At 44.3% G+C, this 22833-nt stretch overlaps 1 protein-coding gene across 3 annotated transcripts; it reads right to left on the bottom strand.

The window, feature by feature from the left end:
* Nucleotides 1–1203: 1203 nt before the first annotated feature.
* LOC120030799 (fucolectin-like) lies at nt 1204–21444 on the bottom strand. Of its 3 annotated transcripts, XM_038976242.1 has the most exons (6): nt 21279–21411; nt 20079–20155; nt 13971–14265; nt 13495–13649; nt 13018–13300; nt 1204–1749 (listed from the first exon to the last, which is right to left on the bottom strand). In XM_038976242.1, the coding sequence occupies exons 2-6, from the start codon at nt 20152–20154 to the stop codon at nt 1578–1580; spliced, it is 981 nt and encodes a 326-aa protein (XP_038832170.1). In that variant the 5' UTR covers nt 20155; nt 21279–21411; the 3' UTR covers nt 1204–1577. The 3 variants fall into 3 exon arrangements, with proteins under 3 accessions (XP_038832170.1, XP_038832169.1, XP_038832171.1); XM_038976241.1 differs by lacking the exon at nt 20079–20155 and having other exon boundaries at nt 21279–21442; XM_038976243.1 differs by lacking the exons at nt 1204–1749; nt 20079–20155 and adding an exon at nt 7620–8206 and having other exon boundaries at nt 21279–21444.
* Nucleotides 21445–22833: the final 1389 nt, after the last annotated feature.

Raw genomic sequence — 22833 nt, 5'->3', positions numbered from 1 at the left:
CTGCTGCGTAGAACCGGCCCACATGGTACCGAGCAAATGACACGCTCCTCAGGACGAGTATAGGAAGCTGGCACAGGTGGCATCGGACGGCTAACACGCTCCTCAGGACGAATGCCGTGCATACTACGCCAAACCAATAGCTCTCTCGCTTCACTCTCCTCCAATTTGTCCAACAACTCCTCGAAGGTCTCTAACTCTCCCCTCTGTTCACTCTCCTCCAATTTGTCCAATAACTCCTCGGTCTCTGACTCACACCTCAACTTCGCCGACCACCCCGTGTGCCCCCCCCCCCCCCCCCCCCCCCCAAAACATTTTGAGGCAGCTTCTTTGGCTTGCGTCGTGGCCGCGAACCCCGGCGTTGTCGCTGTCCTTCCTTCACAGCTTGCGTCTGCTTCCATGGAAGGCTTTCGTCTCCTGACATTATCTCCTCCCAAGTCCAAGATGTCTTTACCTCCTGGATATCCTCCCAGGCCCAGGATACCTGTTCCTCCTGGCCACGCTGCTTGGTCCGTTTGTGGTGGGATCTTCTGTCACGATCATCATAAGGAGTGGACCAAAATGCAGCGTGGTATGTTTCCATCCTTTATATTCAGAATGAAAAACTCAAATAACAAAAACAATAACGCGAACAAACGAAACGTGAAGCTCAGAGTAGTGCTCACAGGCAACTATACCTAGACAAGATCCCACAAAGAACAAAGGGGAATGGCTGCCTAAATATGATCCCCAATCAGAGACAACGATAAACAGCTGCCTCTGATTGGGAACCATAACAGGCCAACATAGACATATAAACACCTAGATGACCCACCCTAGTCACACCCCGACCTAACCAACATAAAGAATAAAAAGCTCTCTATGGTCAGGGCGTGACAAAACGTATGTTGATGTATGCTTGATTTGGTTTGGTCCTCGTCTGGTCATCTGAGTAGCATTCAGCCGTATATTAATGCAGCTGGTAAATATCTGCTTATGTTTATGGTCCTTCAAACTTTGTTCACCATGTCTTATGATACGAGGCCAGCAAGCAATAAAGCTGCAAGCAATAAAGTAATCTGCAGTAATTCCGACCATAATTGAATAATTTAGAGTAGAAGATAGGGTTACAACTTTAGAGGGAACAGGATGTGGCAAAGAGTGGATTATTGTACAGAGGCCAAAATGGACCTATTTACAGACTACAAGCACAAACAACCAAATACATAATGGAATAATTCCAGATCCAAGATTTCACCTTTAATTCATTTTAGCATAATAGCAATACTATTACAGCATTATATGTATTTCTAAGTATGAATGAGAACCATCTCACCAATAATTCAGGCTACATAAAATGTATGAATATTTTTTTTTAAAGTGTTACAAAAAATGTTGGCCAATTTATACCCAAACTTCCAAAAACAGTGTGCAAGAAGAACTTCCAGAATAGTGGACCAAATTTGTTTTTGTATACTGAAAGTAAATACACATTTTTGATAATTAACATACTGGAAGTATACTAAATAATATGAATTGTTTTTCGTAAGACAATACATTCCCCAAACATTGCAGGGTGCTGTTAGAATTAATGATGTGATTTAGTTACATGTAGGCCCAGTCCCATCCAGGGGTGACCCGTACACCTCCACCTCACACAAGGTCAGGAACTCCTTCCTCCCTGGAATGACCACGTTGACATATCGACCCTCCATGCCGGTACACTGGAAGGTGCTAGAAGTGCCACCTGGGATAGAGGAGATCACAGCACACCTGCAGGATAAAACAGAAACAAACTACTATAGTACCTACTGATAGCAACTTCTGTTCAATTCCAAATGGATATTAAGCCCCTATCTCAGGGTACTTAAAGTAGTTAAATAAAGGTTAAATAAAAATAAGAAAGTGCCCATCTGCCGGACACCCCACCAATGTTTTGGTAAAAAGCTGAGGATGAGGCTGGATTAATGTAACCTCTTTCAAATTCATATTCAGAGCTGTGGATGCAAGGACTGACCATCCATAATATGAAAAGTTGTAACGGCAGTCTAGCTCTTCCTCCTCCTCGGACGAGGAGAGGAGAGAAGGATCGGAGGACCAATGTGCAGCGTGGTAATTTTCCATGAATTTAATAAACACCAAGACAAGATACTGACAAACTAATACAAAACAACAAACGACTGTGAAGCTACAAACGAAAGTGCAATACACAAACTACTAACGTTAGACATAGACACTATACAAAATAACAAACAAACTAACCGTCACAGTCCTGTGTGGCACAAACACTGACACAGGAAACAACCACCCACAATCCCCAACACAAAACAAGCCACCTATATATGATTCTCAATCAGCGACAACGATTGACAGCTGTCTCTGATTGAGAACCATATTAGGCTGAACACAGAAACAGACGAACTAGACACACAACATAGAATTCCCACCCAGCTCACGTCCTGACCAACACTAAACAAGCAAAACACATACGAACTCTGGTCAGGACGTTACAGTACCCCCCCCCCCCCTGAGGTGCGGACTCCGAACGCACCCCTAAAACTCAAGGGGAGGGTCTGGGTGGGCATCTGTCCGCGGTGGCGGCTCCGGCGGTGGACGAGGACACCACTCCACCACTGTCTTTGTCCCCCTCCTTAGCGTCCTTTGAGTGGCGACCCTCGCCCACGACCTTGGCCTGAGAATCCTCCCCAAGGCCCCCACATGATTTAGGAGGTAGCTCAGGACAGAGAGGTAGCTCAGGACAGAGAGGTAGCTCAGGACAGAGAGGTAACTCAGGACAGAGAGGTAACTCAGGACAGAGAGGTAACTCAGGACAGAGAGGTAACTCAGGACAGAGAGGTAACTCAGGACGACTGGCAGCTCCGGACTGGAGGGCAGCTCATGACTGGAGGGCAGCTCATGACTGGAGGGCAGCTCATGACTGGAGGGCAGCTCATGACTGGAGGGCAGCTCATGACTGGAGGGCAGCTCATGACTGGAGGGCAGCTCATGACTGTAGGGCAGCTCATGACTGTAGGGCAGCTCATGACTGGAAGGCAGCTCATGACTGGAGTGCAGCTCATGACTGGAGTGCAGCTCATGACTGGAAGGCGGCTCTGGCAGCTCCTGACTGGCTGGCGGCTCTGGCAGCTCCTGACTGGCTGGCGGCTCTGGCAGCTCCTGACTGGCTGGCGGCTCTGGCAGCTCCTGACTGGCTGGCGGCTCTGGCAGCTCCTGACTGGCTGGCGGCTCTGGCAGCTCCTGACTGGCTGGCGGCTCTGGCAGCTCCTGACTGACGGACGGCTCTAATGGCTCGGGACAGACGGGCGGCTCTGAAGGCTCGTGGCAGACGGATGGCTCAGATGGCGCTGGGCAGACGGATGGCTCAGATGGCGCTGGGCAGACGGATGGCTCAGATGGCGCTGGGCAGACGGATGGCTCAGACGGCGCTGGGCAGACGGATGGCTCAGACGGCGCTGGGCAGACGGATGGCTCAGACGGCGCTGGGCAGGCAAGCATTGCAGGCGGCGTTGAGCAGACGAGCAGTGCAGGCGGCGTTGGACAGACGACCGACTCTGACCTGCTGAGGCGCACAGTAGGCCTGGTGCGTGGGGCCGGAACTGGTGGTACCGGACTGGAGACACGCACCTCAAGGCTAGTGCGGGGAGCAGGAACAGGGCACACTGGACTCTCGAAGCGCACTATAGGCCTAGTGCGTGGTGCCGGAACTGGTGGTACCGGACTGAGGGCACGCACCCCAGGGCGAGTGCGGGGAGAAGGAACAGTGCGTACAGGGCTCTGGAGACGCACAGGAGGCTTGGTGCGTGGTGCCGGAACTGGTGGTACCGGGCTGGAGACACGCACCACAGGGCTAGTGCGTGGAGGAGGAACAGGGCTCTGGAGACACACAGGAAGCCTGGTGCGTGGTGTTGGCACTGGTGGTACTGGGCTGGGGCGGGAAGGTGGCGCCGGATATACCGGACCGTGCAGGCGTACTGGCTCCCTTGAGCACTGAGCCTGCCCAACCTTACCTGGTTGCATGCTCCCCGTAGCCCGTCCAGTGCGGGGAGGTGGAATAACCCACACTGGGCTGTGTTGGCGAACCGGGGACACCATGCGTAAGGCTGGTGCCATGTACACCGGCCCGAGGAGACGTACTTCATGGCACTTGGCTCAATGCTCAATCTAGCCCGCCCAGTGCGGGGAGGTGGAATAACCCGCACCGGGCTATGCACCCGTACAGGAGACACCGTGCGCTCTTCCGCATAACACGGTGTCTGCCCGTACTCCCACTCTCCACGATAAGCATGGGAAGTGGGCGCAGGTTTCCTACCTGCCCTCGCCACACTACCCTTTAGCCCCCCCCCCAAGACATTTTTGGGGTTTCTTCACGGGCTTCCAGCCACGCTTCCGTGCTGCCTCCTCATACCACCGATCCTGGGCTTTCGCTGCCTCCATCTCCTCCCGAGAGCGGCGATTCTCTCCAACCTTAGCCCAGGGTCCTTCTCTGTTCAATATTTGCTCCCATGACCATTCCTCCTGGTACCGCTGCTGCTGTCCGTTGCCACGCTGCTTGATCCTTGTTTGGTGGGTGGTTCTGTAACGGCAGTCTAGCTCTTCCTCCTCCTCGGACGAGGAGAGGAGAGAAGGATCGGAGGACCAATGTGCAGCGTGGTAATTTTCCATGAATTTAATAAACACCAAGACAAGATACTGACAAACTAATACAAAACAACAAACGACTGTGAAGCTACAAACGAAAGTGCAATACACAAACTACTAACGTTAGACATAGACACTATACAAAATAACAAACAAACTAACCGTCACAGTCCTGTGTGGCACAAACACTGACACAGGAAATAACCACCCACAATCCCCAACACAAAACAAGCCACCTATATATGATTCTCAATCAGGGACAACGATTGACAGCTGTCTCTGATTGAGAACCATATTAGGCTGAACACAGAAACAGACAAACTAGACACACAACATAGAATTCCCACCCAGCTCACGTCCTGACCAACACTAAACAAGCAAAACACATACGAACTCTGGTCAGGACGTTACAAAAGTAGAGTTTTAACAATGTTTTGAGGCTATAAAGTGTTTATTTAAATCTAAATTGTTTACAAACATTGGAGAAAACTATTTTAGATTGTGGGTTCTTATGGGGTATTACAGTTGAACTAAGCTTATGAGGTATTTATGAGTTATATACTTTAATAAATCAGCATTACTTTGGGTATGAATCATTAATTTAAAAGTATAAAAATTGATGTACCAATAACAGATTGCCCCTTTAACATAACCATTAAGTAAATTAGGCAGGATTTAGTGCCTTCAGAAAGTATTCAGACCACTTGACTTTTGACATTTTCGTAGGTTACAGCCTTATTTTAAAATGGATTCAATAGTTTTTTCCCTCATCAATCTACACACTCAATACCCCATAATGACAAAGAAAAACTGGATTTTAGAAATGTTAGCAAATGTATAAAAAAAAAACGGAAATATCAAATTTACATAAGTATTCCAACCCTTTACTTTGATGAAGCACCTTTGGCGACGAATACAGCCTTGAATCTTCTTGGGTATGACGCTACAAGCTTGGCACACCTGTATTTGGTGAGTTTTTCCCACTCCTCTCTGCAGATCCTCTCAATCAGGTTGGATGAGGAGCGTTGCTGAACAGCTATTTTCAGGTCTCTCCAGAGATGTTCGATCGGCTTCAAGTCCGGGCTCTGGCTGGGCCACACAAGGACATTCAGAGACTTGTCCCGAAGCCACTCCTGCGTTGTCTTGGTTGTGTGTTTAGGGTCGTTGTCCTGTTGGAAGGTGAACCTTCACCCCAGTCTGAGGTACTGAGCACTCTGGAGCAGGTTTTCATCAAGGATCTCTGTACTTTGCTCCATTCATCTTTACCTCGATCCTGACTACTCTTCCAGGTCCTGCCACTGAAAAACATCCCCAAAGCACGGCTGCTGCCACCACCATGCTTCACCGTAGGGATGGTGCCAGGTTTCCTCCAGAAGTGATGCTTGACATTCAGGCCAAAGAGAGACCAGAGAGTCTTGTTTCCCATGGTCTGAGAGTCTTTAGTTGCCTTTTGCTGAGGAGTGGCTTCCGTCTGGCCACTCAACCATAAATGCCTGATTGGTGGAGTGCTGCAGAGATGGTTGTCCTCCTGGAAGGTTCTCCCATCTCCACAGAGGAACTCTAGACCTCTGTTAGAGTGACCATCAGGTTCTTGGTCACCTCCCTGACCAATGCCCTTCTCTGGACTTCTCTGGAGGCCATTTTTTGGTACCCTTCCCCAGATCTGTGCCTCGACACAATCCTGTCTTGGAGCTCTACAGACAACTCTTTCTACCTCATGTCTTGGTTTTTGCTCTGACATGCACTGTCAACTGTGGAACCTTATATAGACAGGTGTGTGCCTTTCCAAATTATGTCCAATCAATTGAATTTACCACAGGTGGACTCCAATAAAGTTGTACAACATCTCAAGGATGATCATTGGAAACAGGATGGACCTGAGCTCAATTTCGAGTCTCATAACAAAGGGACTGAATACTTATGTAAATAAGGTATTTCTGTTTTTATTTGTATTAAATTAGCAAACATTTCAAAAAAACTGTTTTTGACTTGTCATTATGGGGTATTGTGTGTAGATTGCTGAGGATGTTTTTGTATTTAATCCATTTTAGAATAAGGCTGTAACGTAACAAAATGTGGAAAAAGTCAAGGTGCCTGAATACTTTCCGAAGGTACTGTATTTATTTATATGGTTATAGCTCCACCTTTCCTGCTGATAGGCTAGGTTGTTTTTCCATGCTTCATTGCTTCAACTAATCTTTAAAATGTATATGACGCCAGATTCAAAACTTATAATTTTTCAATTTAAATTATTATACAAGTTATTGCAACCAATAGAATGTTATATACAGTATATGGGGGATCCAACTGTCATGACGTGGCCCTCTTTGGGTAGAGCGAGTGCCTTCCCCTCTCTCCTCTCCTACACCCAGATTCTGTTATCTCAGGTCGTAAATTCCTGGCCATGCAGAAAGAGACACAGAGAGAACAAATTAACATCTTCTACATCACAGATCTTGAGAACTGAACAATATCCATGTTTTGGAGAATGTGTAAACGGTCGGTGGAGAAGCCAGCTACGACCCGGTCCATTTTGTTTCATGTTTGTGACCTCATGAAAGACAATACAGCCACATTACCATAACACTGTTTATACAGGTGCCTGAGGTTTGCGTCTAATTATTGTATAAAATGAATGAGTAAAGATGAAACTATTTGTGAAATGATGTAAGGTGATGTTGAACCGTTAATGTGAGAGAATTGTTTTCCCTTTAAAGTTTAACTAAGTCATTGGCCATGGACAGAATAAGAGCAACTCTTCGATACTAATTACTAGTCTGCAGCTAGAAATGATGTCAACCTAAAATGCGAAGACCGACAACCGCCGAAACATCTATTCTATAAGAACATTTCTGAATGGTACTCTGAAGTAACCATTCTAACCACGAAAGACTTCAGGAAAGCAGAGAGAGACGCGCGGATGAACTTTCCAACAGAAAGACGGACGATTCCAACAGATATCACGACGACACACTGAGCGTAAATATATATTGATTACAATTATTCCCGAATGAGTGAGTGTTCATGTGCAAAGGATTAGAATTTAATAAAATTATCAACTGTGTAGTGACAGCCTTTTCATTTTTCCCGCCCTTCTCAGTCCACACCCACTTCCCTTTGTCCAACAAGCCGTCATATCGGCGTAGCCCACTAGGGAACCTCCCCTAACCTCCCCTATATTTAGTTAGTTGTAAATATTGATTTAGTTAGTTAGTATAATCAATTGATTAAGACAATTGATGTATGGATGATTCATAGTAAAGGCTGGGTTCGTGCAGATAATCAACAATTTACGACGTTTGGAATGAGACTAACGTGAGGTAAAGAATAATTAATTAATTAGATGACTCATTGATTAGATATTAAAATATCTGAAGAGTTATATCAGGAAAAGTATAACTTTGGAATCTGAAGATTATCCTTGGTGCCCCGACTTCCTAATTAATTACATTAACATAATTCGTTTAATCACCTAATAATAATTACAGAGAATTGATTTGATAAAATAACAGTCTTCACGTTAATGATGCCAAAGACACGACACAACCATACCTGTAACGATCTTCTTCATCTGAGGAACAGGAAAGATCGGACCAAAACGCAGCGTGGTAAGTGTCCATGTTAATTTAATATAACTGAACACGAAATACAAAATAACAAAGTGAAACAACGAAAATCGAAACAGTCCTGAAAGGTGACAAGACAAAACAGGAAACAACTACCCACAAACACCAGGTGGAAAAAGGCTACCTAAGTATGGTTCTCAATCAGAGACAACGATAGACAGCTGCCTCTGATTGGGAACCATACCAGGCCAAACACATAGAAAAGAAAACATAGGAAAAAAACATAGAATGCCCACCCCAACTCACGCCCTGACCAAACTGAAATAGAGACATTAAAAAGGAACTAAGGTCAGGACGTGACAATACCAGCAATGCATATTTTCAGACAGCTGATGACAGCAATCCAGACAGCTGATGTTCTGAAAGAGCTGCAAAATCTGGATCCCTATAAATCAGCTGGGCTAGACAATCTGGACGCTCTTCTTTGTAAAATTATCAGCCGAAATTGTTGCAACCCCTATTACTAGCCTGTTCAATCTCTCCTTAGTATCGTCTGAGATCCCCAAAGATTGGAAAGCTGCTGCAATCATCCCCCTAATCAAAGGGGGAGACACTCTAGACCCAAACTGTTATAGACCTATATCCATCCTGCCCTGCCTTCCTAAAATCTTTGAAAGCCAAGTTAACAAACAGATCACAGACCATTTTGAATCCCACCGTACCTTCTCCACTATGCAATCTAGTTTCCGAGCTGGTCATGGGTGCACCTCAGCCACACTCAAGGTCCTAAACGATATCATAACCGCCATCGATAAAAGACAGTACTGTGCAGCCGTATTCATCGACCTGGCCAAGGCTTTCGACTCTGTCAATCACCGCATTCTTATCGGCAGACTCAATAGCCTTGGCTTCTCAAATGACTGCCTCGCCTGGTTCACCAACTACTTCTCAGAGTTCAGTGTGTCAAATTGGAGGGTCTGTTGTCCGGACCTTTTGAAGTCCCTATGGGGGTGCCACAGGGTTCAATTCTCGGGCGGACTCTTTTCTCTGTATATATATCAATGATGTCGCTCTTGCTGCTGGTGATTCTCTGATCCACCTCTAGCATCACTACTCTGGACGGTTCTGACCAAGAATATGTGGACAACTACAAATACCTAGGTGTCTGGTTAGACTGTAAACTCTCCTTCCAGACTGTAACGGCTGTCGTCTTCCTCGTCTGAGGAGGATAAGTTAGAAGGATCGGAGGACCAATGCGCAGCGTGGTAATTGTTCATCTTACTTTAATAAAGATGAACACTCAAAATACAAAACAACAAAAGTGACAACCGAAACAGTTCTATCTGGTGCAGACACACAAAGACTGAAAACAACCACCCAACAAAACCCAACACAAAACAGGCTACCTAAATATGGTTCCCAATCAGAGACAACACAAAACACCTGCCTCTGATTGAGACCCATATCAGGCCAAACACAGAAATAGGAAAACATAGAAATACAAACATAGACTGCCCACCCCAACTCACGCCCTGACCATACTAAATAAAGACAAAACAAAGGAAATAAAGGTCAGAACGTGACAGTACCCCCCCCCCCCCCCCCCCCCCCCCCCCCCCCCCCCCAAGGTGCGGGCTCTGGCCGCAAAACCTGAACCTATAGGGGAGGGTCTGGGTGGGCATCTGTCCGCGGTGGCGGCTCTGGCGCTGGACGTGGACCCCACTCCACCATTGTCTTTGTCCTCTTTCTTAGCGTCCTTTGAGCGGCAACCCTCGCCGCCGACCTTGGCCTGGGAACCCTAATAAAGGGCCCCACCGGACTGAGGAGCGCCTCTGGACTGAGGGGCGCCTCTGGATTGTAAAGCGTTTAAACACTGTTTCCCATGATTGTTCAATGAACCATAAACAATTAATGAACATGCACCTGTGGAACGGTCGTTAAGACACTAACAGCTTACAGACGGTAGGCAATTAAGGTCACAGTTATGAAAACTTAGGACACTAAAGAGGCCTTTCTACTGACTGAAAAACACCAAAAGAAAGATGCCCAGGGTCCCTGCTCATCTGCGTGAACGTGCCTTAGGCATGCTGCAAGGAGGCATGAGGACTGCAGATGTGGCCAGGGCAATAAATTGCAATGTCCATACTGTGAGATGCCTAAGACAGCGCTACAGAGAGACAGGAAGGACAGCTGATCGTCCTCGCAGTGGCAGACCACATGTAACAACACCGGCACAGGATCGATACATCCGAACATCACACCTGCGGGACAGATACAGAATGGCAACAACAACTGCCCGAGTTACACCAGGAACGAACAATCCCTCCATCAGTGCTCAGACTGTCCGCAAAAGGCTGAGAGAGACTGGACTGAGGGCTTGTAGGCCTGTTGTAAGGCAGGTCCTCACCAGACATCACCGGCAACAACGTCGCCTTTTGTCACAAACCCACCGTCGCTGGACCAGACAGAACTGGCAAAAAGTGCTCTGACAAGTCGCGGTTTTGTCTCACCAGCGGTGATGGTCAGATTCACGTTTATCATTGAAGGAATGAGCATCACACAGAGGACTGTACTCTGGAGCGGGATCGATTTGGAGGTGGAGGGTCCGTCATGGTCTGGGGCGGTGTGTCACAGCATCATCGGACTGAGCTTGTTGTTATTGCAGGCAATCTCAACGCTGTGCGTTACAGGGAAGACATCCTCCTCCCTCATGTGGTCCCCTTCCTGCAGGCTCATCCTGACATGACCCTCCAGCAAGACAATACCACCAGTTAAACTGCTCATTCTGTGTGTGATTTCCTTGCAGACAGGAATGTCAGTATTCTGCCATGGCCAGTGAAGAGCCCGGATCTCAATCTCATTGAGCACGTCTGGGACCTGTTGGATAGGAGGGTGAGGGCTAGGGCCATTCCCCCCAGAAATGTCCGGGAACTTGCAGATACCTTGGTGGAAGAGTGGGGTAACATCTCACAGCAAGAACTGGCAAATCTGATGTAGTCCATGAGGAGGAGATGCACTGCAGTGCTTAATGCAGCTGGTGGCCACACCAGATACTGAATGTTACTTTTAATTTTGACCCCCCCCTTTGTTCAGGGACACATTATTCCATTTCTGTTAGTCACATGTCTGTGGAACTTGTTCAGTTAATGTCTCAGCTGTTGAATCTTGTTATGTTCATACAAATATTTACACATGTTAATTAAGTTTGCTGAAAATAAATGCAGTTGACAGCGAGAGGACGTTTCTTTTTTGCTGAATTTATATACACTACTGGTCAAACATTTTAGAACACCTACTCATTCAAGGGGTTTTCTTTATTTTTACTATTTCCTACATTGTAAAATAATAGTGAAGACATCAAAACTATGAAATAACACTTATGGAATCATGTAGTAACCAAAAAAGTTTTAAATAAATCTAAATATATTTTATATTTGAGATTCTTCAAATAGCCACTCTTAGCCTTGATGACAGCTTTGCACACTCTTGACATTCTCTCAACCAGCTTCATGAGGTAGTCACCTGTAATGCATTTCAATTAACAGGTGTGCCTTGTTAATTTGTGGAATTTCTTTCCTTCTTAAGGTTGTTTGAGTCAATCAGTTGTATTGTGACAAGGTAAGGGTGGTATACAGAAGATAGCCCTATTTTGTAAAAGTCCAAGTCCATATTATGGCAAGAACAGCTCAAATAAGCAAAGAGAAACGACAGTCCATCATTACAATAAGACATGAAGGTCAGTCAATGCGGAACATTTCAAGAACTTTGAAAGTTTCTTCAAGTGCAGTCGTAAAAACCATCAGGCGCTATGATGAAACTAGCTCTCATGAGGACCGGCACAGTAAAGGAAGACCCAGAGTTACCTCTGCTGCAGAGGATAAGTTCATTAGAGTTACCGGCCTCAGAAACTGCAGCCCAAATAAATGCTTCACAGAGTTCAAGTAATAGACACATCTCAACATCAGCTGTTCAGAGGAGACTGCGTGAATCAGGCCTTCATGGTCGAATTGCCGCAAAGAAACCACTACTAAAGGACACCAATAAGAAGAGACTTGCACGAGCAATGGACATTAGATCGGTGGAAATCTGTCCTATGGTCTGATGTGTCCAAATTTGAGATTTTTGGTTCCAACTGCCGCGTCTTTGTGAGATGCACAGTAGGTGAACAGACAATCTCCGCATGTGTGGTTCCCACGTGAAGATGGTGTGGGGGTGCTTTGCTGGTGACACTCAGTGATTTATTTAGAACTCAAGGCACATTTAACCAGCATGGCTACCACAGCATTCTGCTGCAATACTCCATCCCATCTGGTTTGCACTTAGGGGGACTACCATTTGTTTTTCAACAGGACAACCTCAAGGCTGTGTAAGGGCTATTTGACCAAGAATGAGAGCGATGGAGTGCTGCATGAGACGACCTGGCCTCCACAATCACCCGACCTCCACCCAAATGAGATGGTTTGGGATGAGTTGGACCGCAGAAGGAAAAGCAGCCAACAAGTGCTCAGCATATGTGGGAACTCCTTCAAGACTGTTGGAAAAGCATTCCAGGTGAAGCTGGTTGAGAGAATGCCAAGAGTGTGCAAAGCTGTCATCAAGGCAAAGGATGGCTACTTTGAAAAATCTCAAATATGAAATATATTTTGATTTGTTTAACACTTTTTTTGGTTACTACATGATTCCATACGTGTTATTTCATAGTTTTGATGTCTTCACTATTATTCTACAATGTAGATAATAGTAAAAATAAAGAAAAACCCTAGAATAAGTAGGATCTTAAAGTTAAATGGACCTCAACTCTCCTACATTCATTCACCTAGGATTGTCGATGCCATTGTTTTCCAGGGAGTTTCCAATGCGAATCTCAGCTCCATTGAGTCTGCTGGAAACACTGTCGACTGTGTTGGTGATGATGATGGAGAACACTTTGTAGGTCTTCAGAAGGTCCACCCTCCACCAGGCGTTGATGTCCTGTAGAGTGTGGGTGCAGGACCCTCCCATCAAAATAGCATTGTGATTCCCGTCAATAGCATTGCCTGGAATGCCAAACTCATACAAAGACGACTGGGTGGCCTTTCCATATAGAGCCACATTATCTCCTGGACAAAATAGAGCATAATGCACATTAACTATCATCTTATCAAACAATTTGTTTGAAATTGTGTAAGCATTTGCATGCACTGTGATCGTAGAGGTTACTTTCAGAGTGGATCATGTTTAACCTACCATTACAGAGAAAATAACAAAAGTTGCACTTTAAGATACTGTTCATAATATGAATATAAGTTCTGACCGGTTGGGGCAAGGTAGCCATAAACCTCCACTTCACAGAGTGTCAGAAGTCTATGCTGGCCTGGTAGAACCACAATCACATAACGTCCTTCGAAACTTGGGTCAAAAGCCAGGGTGAGAGAACTTCCGGCTGGAACAGAGGAAATTGTTTTAGCCCTGGAGAGAGAAATGGGTTTTACTGACCTCTGTCAAGATACTGCATCATATGCTATATAACTTTATTTAAACTAAATAAACAAGACACAGGAGATGATATGCTGATATCTACAACTGTGCCTGTGTTCTGGTGGTAACCTGTGAGTGGGGTTGAAACTTTTCACCAGCATTGCTTGATTCTATCTGTCCTGCCTGCATGGGTTTTTATCTACAGTATGTCCACTATGTATATTCTGGTCACTCTAATTGAGTTCTTCATGGACATAAACAGTAACAACACATTGTAAATGCAATTTCAAAAACCACAGTATCTTGACTCACAGAGGGTTATGAATGCCATTGTCCAGTAAAGAATTTCCTATTCGTATCTCAGCCCCGTTAAGTCTCTCAGGAACAGCATCCCCTCTGTTGGTGACGGTGATGGAGGTGACTATGTAGGTATCAAGCAGGTCCACTCTCCACCAGGGGTTAGTGGATTCATCAGTGGCAGTGCAGGACCCATGATGAAAATGTGAATCGCGGTTCCCATCAATGGCATTGGAGGCATGACTGTAACCGTGCCATATGCTCTCAATGAGGTCTGACTGTGTAGCTTTTCCACGCAAGGCAAGATTTCCTGCAGGGAAACATATCATTGAGTGAGTATAGAGGAGCAATTTAATGATGCTGTCAAAACAGAATAACACAGTTTTCTAATCTGCTGAAAGTCCGGGCGGGGCCTTAGCAAAATAAATATGTTACGTGGTAGATAAAAGTATGACATTTGGAACAAACATGAATTCAGGTGATATGAAAACATCCTAGAAGGGATGCTCATTGCAAACTTAACGTGGAGGCGCAAGACTGAATGGCCGCCGATGTAGATGATAATGAATCCATAGTCATGTTTAAAATAACGTATTAAGTGACATTTTCATAAAATAAAATGACATTAAGTAATAATACATTAAATGTATTCCTTAAGTTCTGATACGCGGAGAAAATAAAATACTTAAGGCTCTGGTTCACATGTGCCAGCACAATGGCACAATGGCATAATGCAGTGCATGATAATCCAGCATCCAGCCATCATCACTTCTGAGAACAGAGGGGCTCACTTTTGCAGCGGTACTGAAACTACAACATGAAAAACGGTTCGGTTATTGAATTTTGTTACTTTTGGTACTTCTATTAAATTTGTCTCACGTTTGGAAATCAACTAAATGTATTTAACTTATTATAAATTATTGAATTTGCTCTGTGTGTGCGGTGCGGGTATGCTTTCCTAAGAACTTTTTCATTTAAAAGTTATCTACAAAGTGGCCTATGCCTACCTGTCAGAATCATGATTATTTGCATCAATCCAGTGGCCATGTGTTTTGCAAACTCCATCACATGTGTGTGTGTGCTACAGAAATGCTGCTAACCAAACAAAAATGTTAAGTGCATGCGCACTTGAATTAAAGGTTAACAACACTCAAAATATTATTTTTGCCGTTGTATGGTTTTGGCATCATATATCATGATACTAAACCTGGTATCGGTATGGAAGTAAACTTTTTTGTATCGTGACAACACTAGCAGGCAGTTTGGCAGCCTCTGGTAAAAGCGTCCACAAAGTTGTAATGGGCACGTTTTGCGGTCCCCTAACCAATTGTGCTATTGTGTGTGTTTTATCAAGTTATTTGTAACTTATTTTGTACATAATGTTTCTGCCACCATCTCTTATGACCGGGGAGAGCTTCTAGATATCAGGACAGCGATTGCTCACCCTGTACTGGAAGAAGATTTTTTTCTTTAACGAGTCGGACGAAAAGGATTTACTCCAGACACCCGACAAGGCCCTCATCCCCGTCATTCGCTGGAGAAAGAGAGGGAGATATCGGGGACGTAGGTCTGGGTGCCTTGTAAGTATCCGACGGCGAGTGGGTAATCTGACTTTACCATCGGTCCTATTAGCCAAAGTACAATCATTGGATAATAAAATGGACAAACTACGAGCACGTATTTTCTACCAACTGGACATTAAAAACTGTAATATCTTACGTTTCACCGAGTCGTGGCTGATCGACGACATGAATAACATACAGCTGGCGGGTTTTAAGCTTTTTCGGCAGTATAGAACAGGCGCCTCTGGAAAGACGAGGGGTGGCGGTCTATGTATATTTGTAAACAACAGCTGGTGCATGACATCTAAGGAAGTCTCGAGGGTTTGCTTGTCTGAGGTAGAGTATCTCATGATAAGCTGTAGACCACACTATTTACCAAGAGAGTTTTCATCTATATTCTTCGTAGCTGTCTATTTACCACCACAAACCGTTGCTGACACTAAGACCGCAATCAATGAGCTGTATACGGCCATAAGCAAATAGGGAAAGCTCATCCAGAGGCGGCGCTACTAGTGGCCGGGGACTTTAACGCAGGGAAACTTAAATCCGTTTTACCTAAAAAGATCTCTAGACCACCTTTACTGCACACACAGAGATGCGTACAAAGCTCTCCCCCAGCCTCCATTTGAAGCAGATGAAGCAGATGCTAAGCTACAGGACTGTTTGCTAACACAGACTGGAATATGTTCCAGGATTCTTCCGATGGCATTAAGGAGTACACCACATCAGTCACTGGCTTCATCAATAAGTGCATCGATGACGTCGTCCCCACAGTGACTGTACGTAAATACCCCAACCAGAAGTCACGGATTATAGGCAACATCCGCACTGAGCTAAAGGGTAGAGCTGCCGCTTTCAAGGAGCGGGACTCCAACCCGGATGCTGTTAAGAAATCCCACTATGCTCTCTGACGAACCATCAAACAGGCAAAGCATCAATACAGGACTAAGATTGAATCTTATTACACCGGCTCCGACGCTCATCAGATGTGGCAGGGCTTGCGAACTATTACAGACTACAAAGGGAAGCACAGCCACAAGCTGCCCAGCGACACGAGCCTACCAGACAGTTAAATCACTTCTATGCTCGCACTCGAGGCAAGTAACACTGAAACAGGCATGAGAGCATCAGCTGTTCCAGACGACTGTGTAATCATGCGCTCCGAAGCCGATGTGAGTAAGACCTTTAAACAGGTCAATATTCACAAGGCCGCAGGTGCCAGACGGATTACCAGGATATGGACTCCAAGCATGCACTGACCACCTTGCAAGTGTCTTCACTGACATTTTTAACCTGTCCCTGACTGAGTCTGTAATAACAACATGTTTCTAGCAGACCCCCAAAGTCCCTGTGCCCAAGAACACTAAGATAACCTGCCTAAATGACTACCGACTCATAGCACTCACGTCTGTAGCCATGAAATGCTTTGAAAAGCTAGTCATGGCTCACATCAACACCATTATACCAGAAACCCTAGACCCACACCAATTTGCCTACCGCCCCAACAGATCCACAGATGATGCCAACTTGATTGTACTCCACACTACCCTTTCCCACGTGGACAAAAGGAACACCTATGTGAGAATGCTATTCATTGACTACAGCTCAGCGTTCAACACCATAGTGCCCTCAAAGTTCATCACTAAGCTAAGGACCCTGGGACTAAACACCTGCCTCTGCAACTGGATCCTGGACTTCCTGACGGGCTGCCCCCAGGTGGTAAGGGTAGGTAACAACACATCCGCCACCTCAACAAAGGGGCCCCTCAGGGGTGTGTGCCTCCTGTACTCCCTGTTCACTCATGACTGCATGGCCAGGCATGACTCCAACACCATCATTAAGTCTGCCGATGACACAACTGTGGTAGGCCTGATCACTGACAACAATGAGACAGCCTATAGGGAGGAGGTCAGAGACCTGGCTGTGTGGTGCCAGTGGAAGAGAGTTAAAATGGCTATTACATCAAACTAGTGCACAACGCAAAACAGAACCTCCAGGTTAAGGGTCAGTGGTCCAAGCCCGCAAAAAGGAATATTCCAAGTTCAGACAGAAGGGGGGAGTCAGATCGCTATGATCGCCAGGAACTTAACCTTTGGTTTCTATTTTCAATTGTTGCGCTACTAGTATTGCCTGTTAATGTTAAGTAGGCAGCTACAGTAGCTTGATGATATTAACATCTTCGGTTTTTATTTCATTGAATGTATTTTATTTAATCTGGGTGCTTACGTCACCTACTAACACCCTGGTACTAACCGTAGCTCCCGTTCTTCTCAGTCCAAGAAAACACAGAGAGAAAGGTATGTGTCGCAGATTACTCTGGTGTAGAAGTCCGTAATGTTAAATAAATAAAGCATCCCAAGGTGAATCATATAGGTATTGTTATAAGGGAGTGTGAGACGATTGAAACAAGTAAGTTTCAGAGTTTTATCATTGCTATTGATATAGTTTTACAGAATGCTAAAAAGTATTGCTGTCTGTAAAACTATATCAGCACTTATTTCAGTCTTATCCTGAGTTCTGATAGTCTCTTCATTGTTGGTAAGCAGGCCTACTATAGTTGTGTCGTCTGCAAACTTGATGATTGAGTTTGAGGCGTGTGTGGCCACGCAGTCATGAGTGTAAAGGGAGTACAGGAAGGGGCTGAGCACACAACTTTGTGGGGCCCCTGTGTTGAGGATCGGTGAAGTGAAGGTGGTGTTACCTACCTTCACCACCTGGGGGCGGCCCATCGGGAAGTCCAGGACCCAGTTGCACAGGGCGGGATTCAGACCCAGGGCCCTTACATTCTTACATAGGTATTCCTCTTGTCCAGATGGGATAGGGCAATGTGCAGTGCAATGGCGATTGCATCATCTGTGGATCTTTTGGGGCGGTAAGCAAATTTAAGTGGGTCTAGGGTGTCAGGTAAGGTAGAGGTGATATGATCCTTAACTAGCCTCTCAGAGCACTTCAGGATGACAGAAGTGAGTGCTACGGGGCGATAGTCATTTAGTTCAGTTACCTTTGCTTTCTTGGGTACAGGAACAATGGTGGACATTTTGAAGCAAGTAGGGACAGCAGACTGGGAAAGTGAGAGATTGAATATGTCCGTAAACACTCCACCCAGCTGGTCTGCGCATGCTCTGAGGATGCGGCTAGGGATGCCATCTGGGGCGGCAGCCTTGCGAGGGTTTACACGCAACATCTTCAAGAGGGCCACCATTGTTCCTGTTCCCAAGAAAGCTAAGGTAACTGAGTTAAACGACTATCGCCCCGTAGCACTCACTTCCGTCATCATGAAGTGTTTTGAGAGACTAGTCAAGGATCACATCACCTCCACCCTACCTGACACCCTAACCTATCTGGACAAAGAGGAATACCTATGTAAGAATGCTGTTCATCGACTACAGCTCAGCATTAAACACCATAGTACCCTCCAAACTCTTCATTAAGCTCGAGACCCTGGGTCTCGACCCCGCCCTGTGCAACTGGGTCCTGGACTTTCTGACGGGCCGCCCACAGGTGGTGAGGGTAGGAAACAACATCTCCAGCCCGCTGATCCTCAACACTGGGGCCCCACAAGGGTGCGTTCTCAGCCCTCTCCTGTACTCCCTGTTCACCCGTGACTGCGTGGCCATGCAAGCCTCCAACTCAATCATCAAGTTTGCAGAGCAGAGCTGCCAGGTCAGTCGGCGCCATCTTTCAGCCATCACTTTTTAACACCAAGGCCAATGATATGATCCTAGTACATAAATCTGCAAGTTGTGTCATAAATACATTGAGATATAATATTACCTCACATTTCATAGTAAGAGACCTTGCCCTGTTAATTTAAAGGGCATTATATCTCAACCTGGTCTCAGAGCATTTCATATTATTCTGTATGTAAATGCCTAAAACACCATTTAGCACAATATGTTATGTTTCATATGGTATGTATTAATTTGTGGATGTTCATCACCCATTTCGTATGATATGTTAAGAATTACAATTCGTATTACATATTACGAATTTGCTAAACGTTTTATATGTTACATATTTGCAAACTTATGATATGTTACGAATTGCTAAAAGTATGGTATGTTACGAATTTGAAAAAGTATGATAAGTTACAAATACTAGCTAGGTGGCTAACGTTAGCTAGGCTAGGAGTTAGGAGTTAGGGTTAAGGTTAGGGTTACTTTTAGGAGTTAGGTCAAGGGTTAAGGTTAGGGTTAGGGGAAGGGTTGGTCGAAAAAGGTTGAGGTTAGGTTAGTTAATATGCTAAGTAGTTGCAATGTAGCTCAAAAGTAGTAAGTAGTCAAAAAGTTGCCAATTAGCTAAAGTTGTCCATGATAGGATTCGAACTCACGATTTTAGGGTTGTTAGAGGTTCGCGTTATACGTCCGCCCATCCATCCAACTAACCACCCTACTATAGTTTTCGCCTTAAGTAACCATCTGTCTTATGTAACCATATCAAACGTAACATATCATACTAAATGGAGAGTCTTGGATTTATGTACAGAATGATACGAAATGCTCTCAGACCAGGTTGTATATCTATCAGTTAACAGGAGGAAAGGAATTAGAGATGTGATTACTTGGGACGGTCGCACCAATAGAGCATGCCAGTTCCAGGAGAGTCAACAAGATGAACATCATGGCTGATCTCACCATCCTGGAGGAAAAGCCCAGAGCAAGTCAACAATGGGTCTGATAGGAACCAGTCCACAGAAACATTGACAGAAAAACTGAAACTATCTGTTAGGCTGCAATTCAATCACAATTTATAATTTGTATAAATTCAGCTGACTTGAACAAAGACATTTTAAATATTGTTTTACTCACCGCTCAAGAAGAACAATAAACACCAAGAGAGTGCATTTTGGGTAGTGTAATATTTAAATGTTTTATACTATTCATTTCAACTCATTTTAACATTCTGTCATAAAGAGCACATGTTGACGTTCATTTTATAATTTTTAAAAAACATTTCTAGTCTATCATCTATGTGTAACATTGTTGACGTGTTATTCTTGACTTGCTCAGTTTTCCACTATGTTTTAATTGAAAATATTATTTAAAAAGTAATCACCATATGACAATGAGACTTCAGTTCCCGTAGCATAGTTGAGCTTGAAAATGAGGGACAAATGTAAATGTATCACTAATCTCGTGAAATTAGTAATAATCTTCAGAAATGACATTGTCAAAGCAACAAAATAACTAGTGCTTTACTATTATGGTGAAGACCTGGGGAAATTTTTGGGTTAAAATCTTCCTCAGAAAAGGGACATGTCAAAAGGCAGATTTTTGGCTATTTAGAAATAATTTATTCATATAAAAAATCTGATGTGTAAAACTTTTCTTTAAAGGCACTTATTTTAATATAACAGGCTTAAATGTCTGCAAGAATTCTACTTAATAAAGAACGTAATTCAAGAGAGTATGATATTAGCAGAAAGGACAATGAGAGGTGCTGCATTACTCTTAGCACTATTCTCTCCTTTCATGAACTTGCTACTTTTAAAAATAGAATACAAGTCTTTCAGTATAAAATACAGTCCAGCTTGTTGTCTCTTTGCAATCACAGCCTCCTTGCAAACACATCAGCATGCATTTAAGTAAAGGATTATGGGAACATCATGCCCATCTGAATTCAACCCACTGCTGAATTAAGACATTATTATTATGAAATAACTGTTATGTAAATCAACAGTTATTGTGTGGTTGTGTAAGGCAGAAAATATTACGTAATAGAAGACAATTTCAAATAGTATTAGATTGTAATATCCTCTTACCTTCACACTCAACAAAAATAAGGTCACTGTTGATGCTGATGTAGGTAAAAGCTCTGTAGACAGCTGAATCTGACTGATTCATTTATACACCAGTCACAAAGTCAATGACCCTGTCCACCCCCCTCGTCTCCAAAGACATCCTCCTAACAATTACCATACCATGACAACTAGTCACCTGCACTACTGTTCCATAGTTTGACTTCCAGCCCTACATCAGTGCGATAAAACAGGTCTCAACCAGCTCTAGTTAATCATCAACAGGGCTGCTTGTATCATGACCGGGCATTCATGGAGGGAACACAAGAGAAACTTCTGTAAAATGCTGGAATCTAACCACTGACGGACAGGATCCGTTTCAACATCCAAGTGACGTTTCTTTGGGACCATTACAGACATCCTGACAACTGATACACTGAATGTCCTGAGAACGTCCTAAATACTAATCTAGTCCTCATTGACGTCCCAGGACCATAGAGGGAACTAGACAAAAGCAGACTACAAGAACGGCCCTGGCTGCATCAGGACACCATGTGGGAGAGCTTCTGGCAGGTATTGGAGGACTTTATGCTCAAGGGGACTTTGTTTGCTATGAGTGGGTTTATTTATTTTTGTGTGAAACATTTGCTTTTCGGTGGATCCTTGCTGCAACCTGCCTGCTGGCCTACGGTGATGGCTTTAAACCATGACGTATGAACATACATGTTAAAAATATACTTTTTCCCTCTGCTTCACTATGCCTGCTCAACTCACTTTTCCACCCTGTGACATAATCATTGAGATAAATAACTAAAACATGATTCCAACTTATGGCGAAATACAGACAGTATAACTGAATGATCAGGATATCGTGATATGGAAGGGAATAACAGGAAACATCTACACATGTTCAACGTGTTACAGAGTAGTTGTATACTTTGCTACTTATAGAATCTCAAGAGCATGTACAGGAGCAGGCAACATATTGTATGTATTCTTATTCCACATCAGATATTTTACTGCAGTTGATGACTAAATTCATTCAGATAAAAGTAGATTAAAAGTGTCTAATTATAAAATGACTTCAATGTTTACTTACGGTCCTGGTGCAATTGCAATCCACACTCTTCTACATGACCAAGTGAGTGTGCATACAGTATGTGTGTCCATGCATGTGTGAGTGCGTACACAGGTGACTAAGCTAAATGTCTTGGTTTTGAGAATTTAAAAACATAGGGTTAGGCCATCATATTCCTATCAAAATACCTTTGATAATTGCATTCTAGGTGACACCAAGAAATGCTTCTGAAACAGGTGCTGTGTTACACTTTATCTTCTCCAAATACATTAACATACAATACATTACAATGATAGGAGCCTTTACAGCAAGTACAGTTTCAATTAAACAGATCTAAATGAATGTACTCAATATAACTATATTTACAATGTGAAATAACAAATACTCAACTGTTAATACATTTAAACATGGATTTTTCCTACACATAGCTCCTTTACTTCTAAGAGTGTATCTAGAACCTTAAAGGGTTCTTCGGCTGTCCCCATAGGAGAACCCTTTGAA

This window comes from Salvelinus namaycush, chromosome 37 (assembly GCF_016432855.1).
Source record: "Salvelinus namaycush isolate Seneca chromosome 37, SaNama_1.0, whole genome shotgun sequence".
Classification (NCBI taxonomy): Eukaryota; Metazoa; Chordata; class Actinopteri; order Salmoniformes; family Salmonidae; genus Salvelinus; species Salvelinus namaycush.
Note: the sequence above shows the minus strand (reverse complement) of the source record. Positions and strands in the feature narration are given on the sequence as shown.

Coding starts and splice junctions, on each gene's coding strand:
- LOC120030799 (XM_038976241.1), bottom strand. CDS start 21,360: ATGAATCAGTCAGATTCAGCTGTCTACAGAGCTTTTACCTACATCAGC. Junction 13,301..13,494: donor TGGCTACCTTGCCCCAACCG/GTCAGAACTTAT, acceptor TATTTTGTCCAG/GAGATAATGTGGCTCTATAT. Junction 1,750..13,017: donor AATGGCATCGACAATCCTAG/GTGAATGAATGT, acceptor TTTATCCTGCAG/GTGTGCTGTGATCTCCTCTA.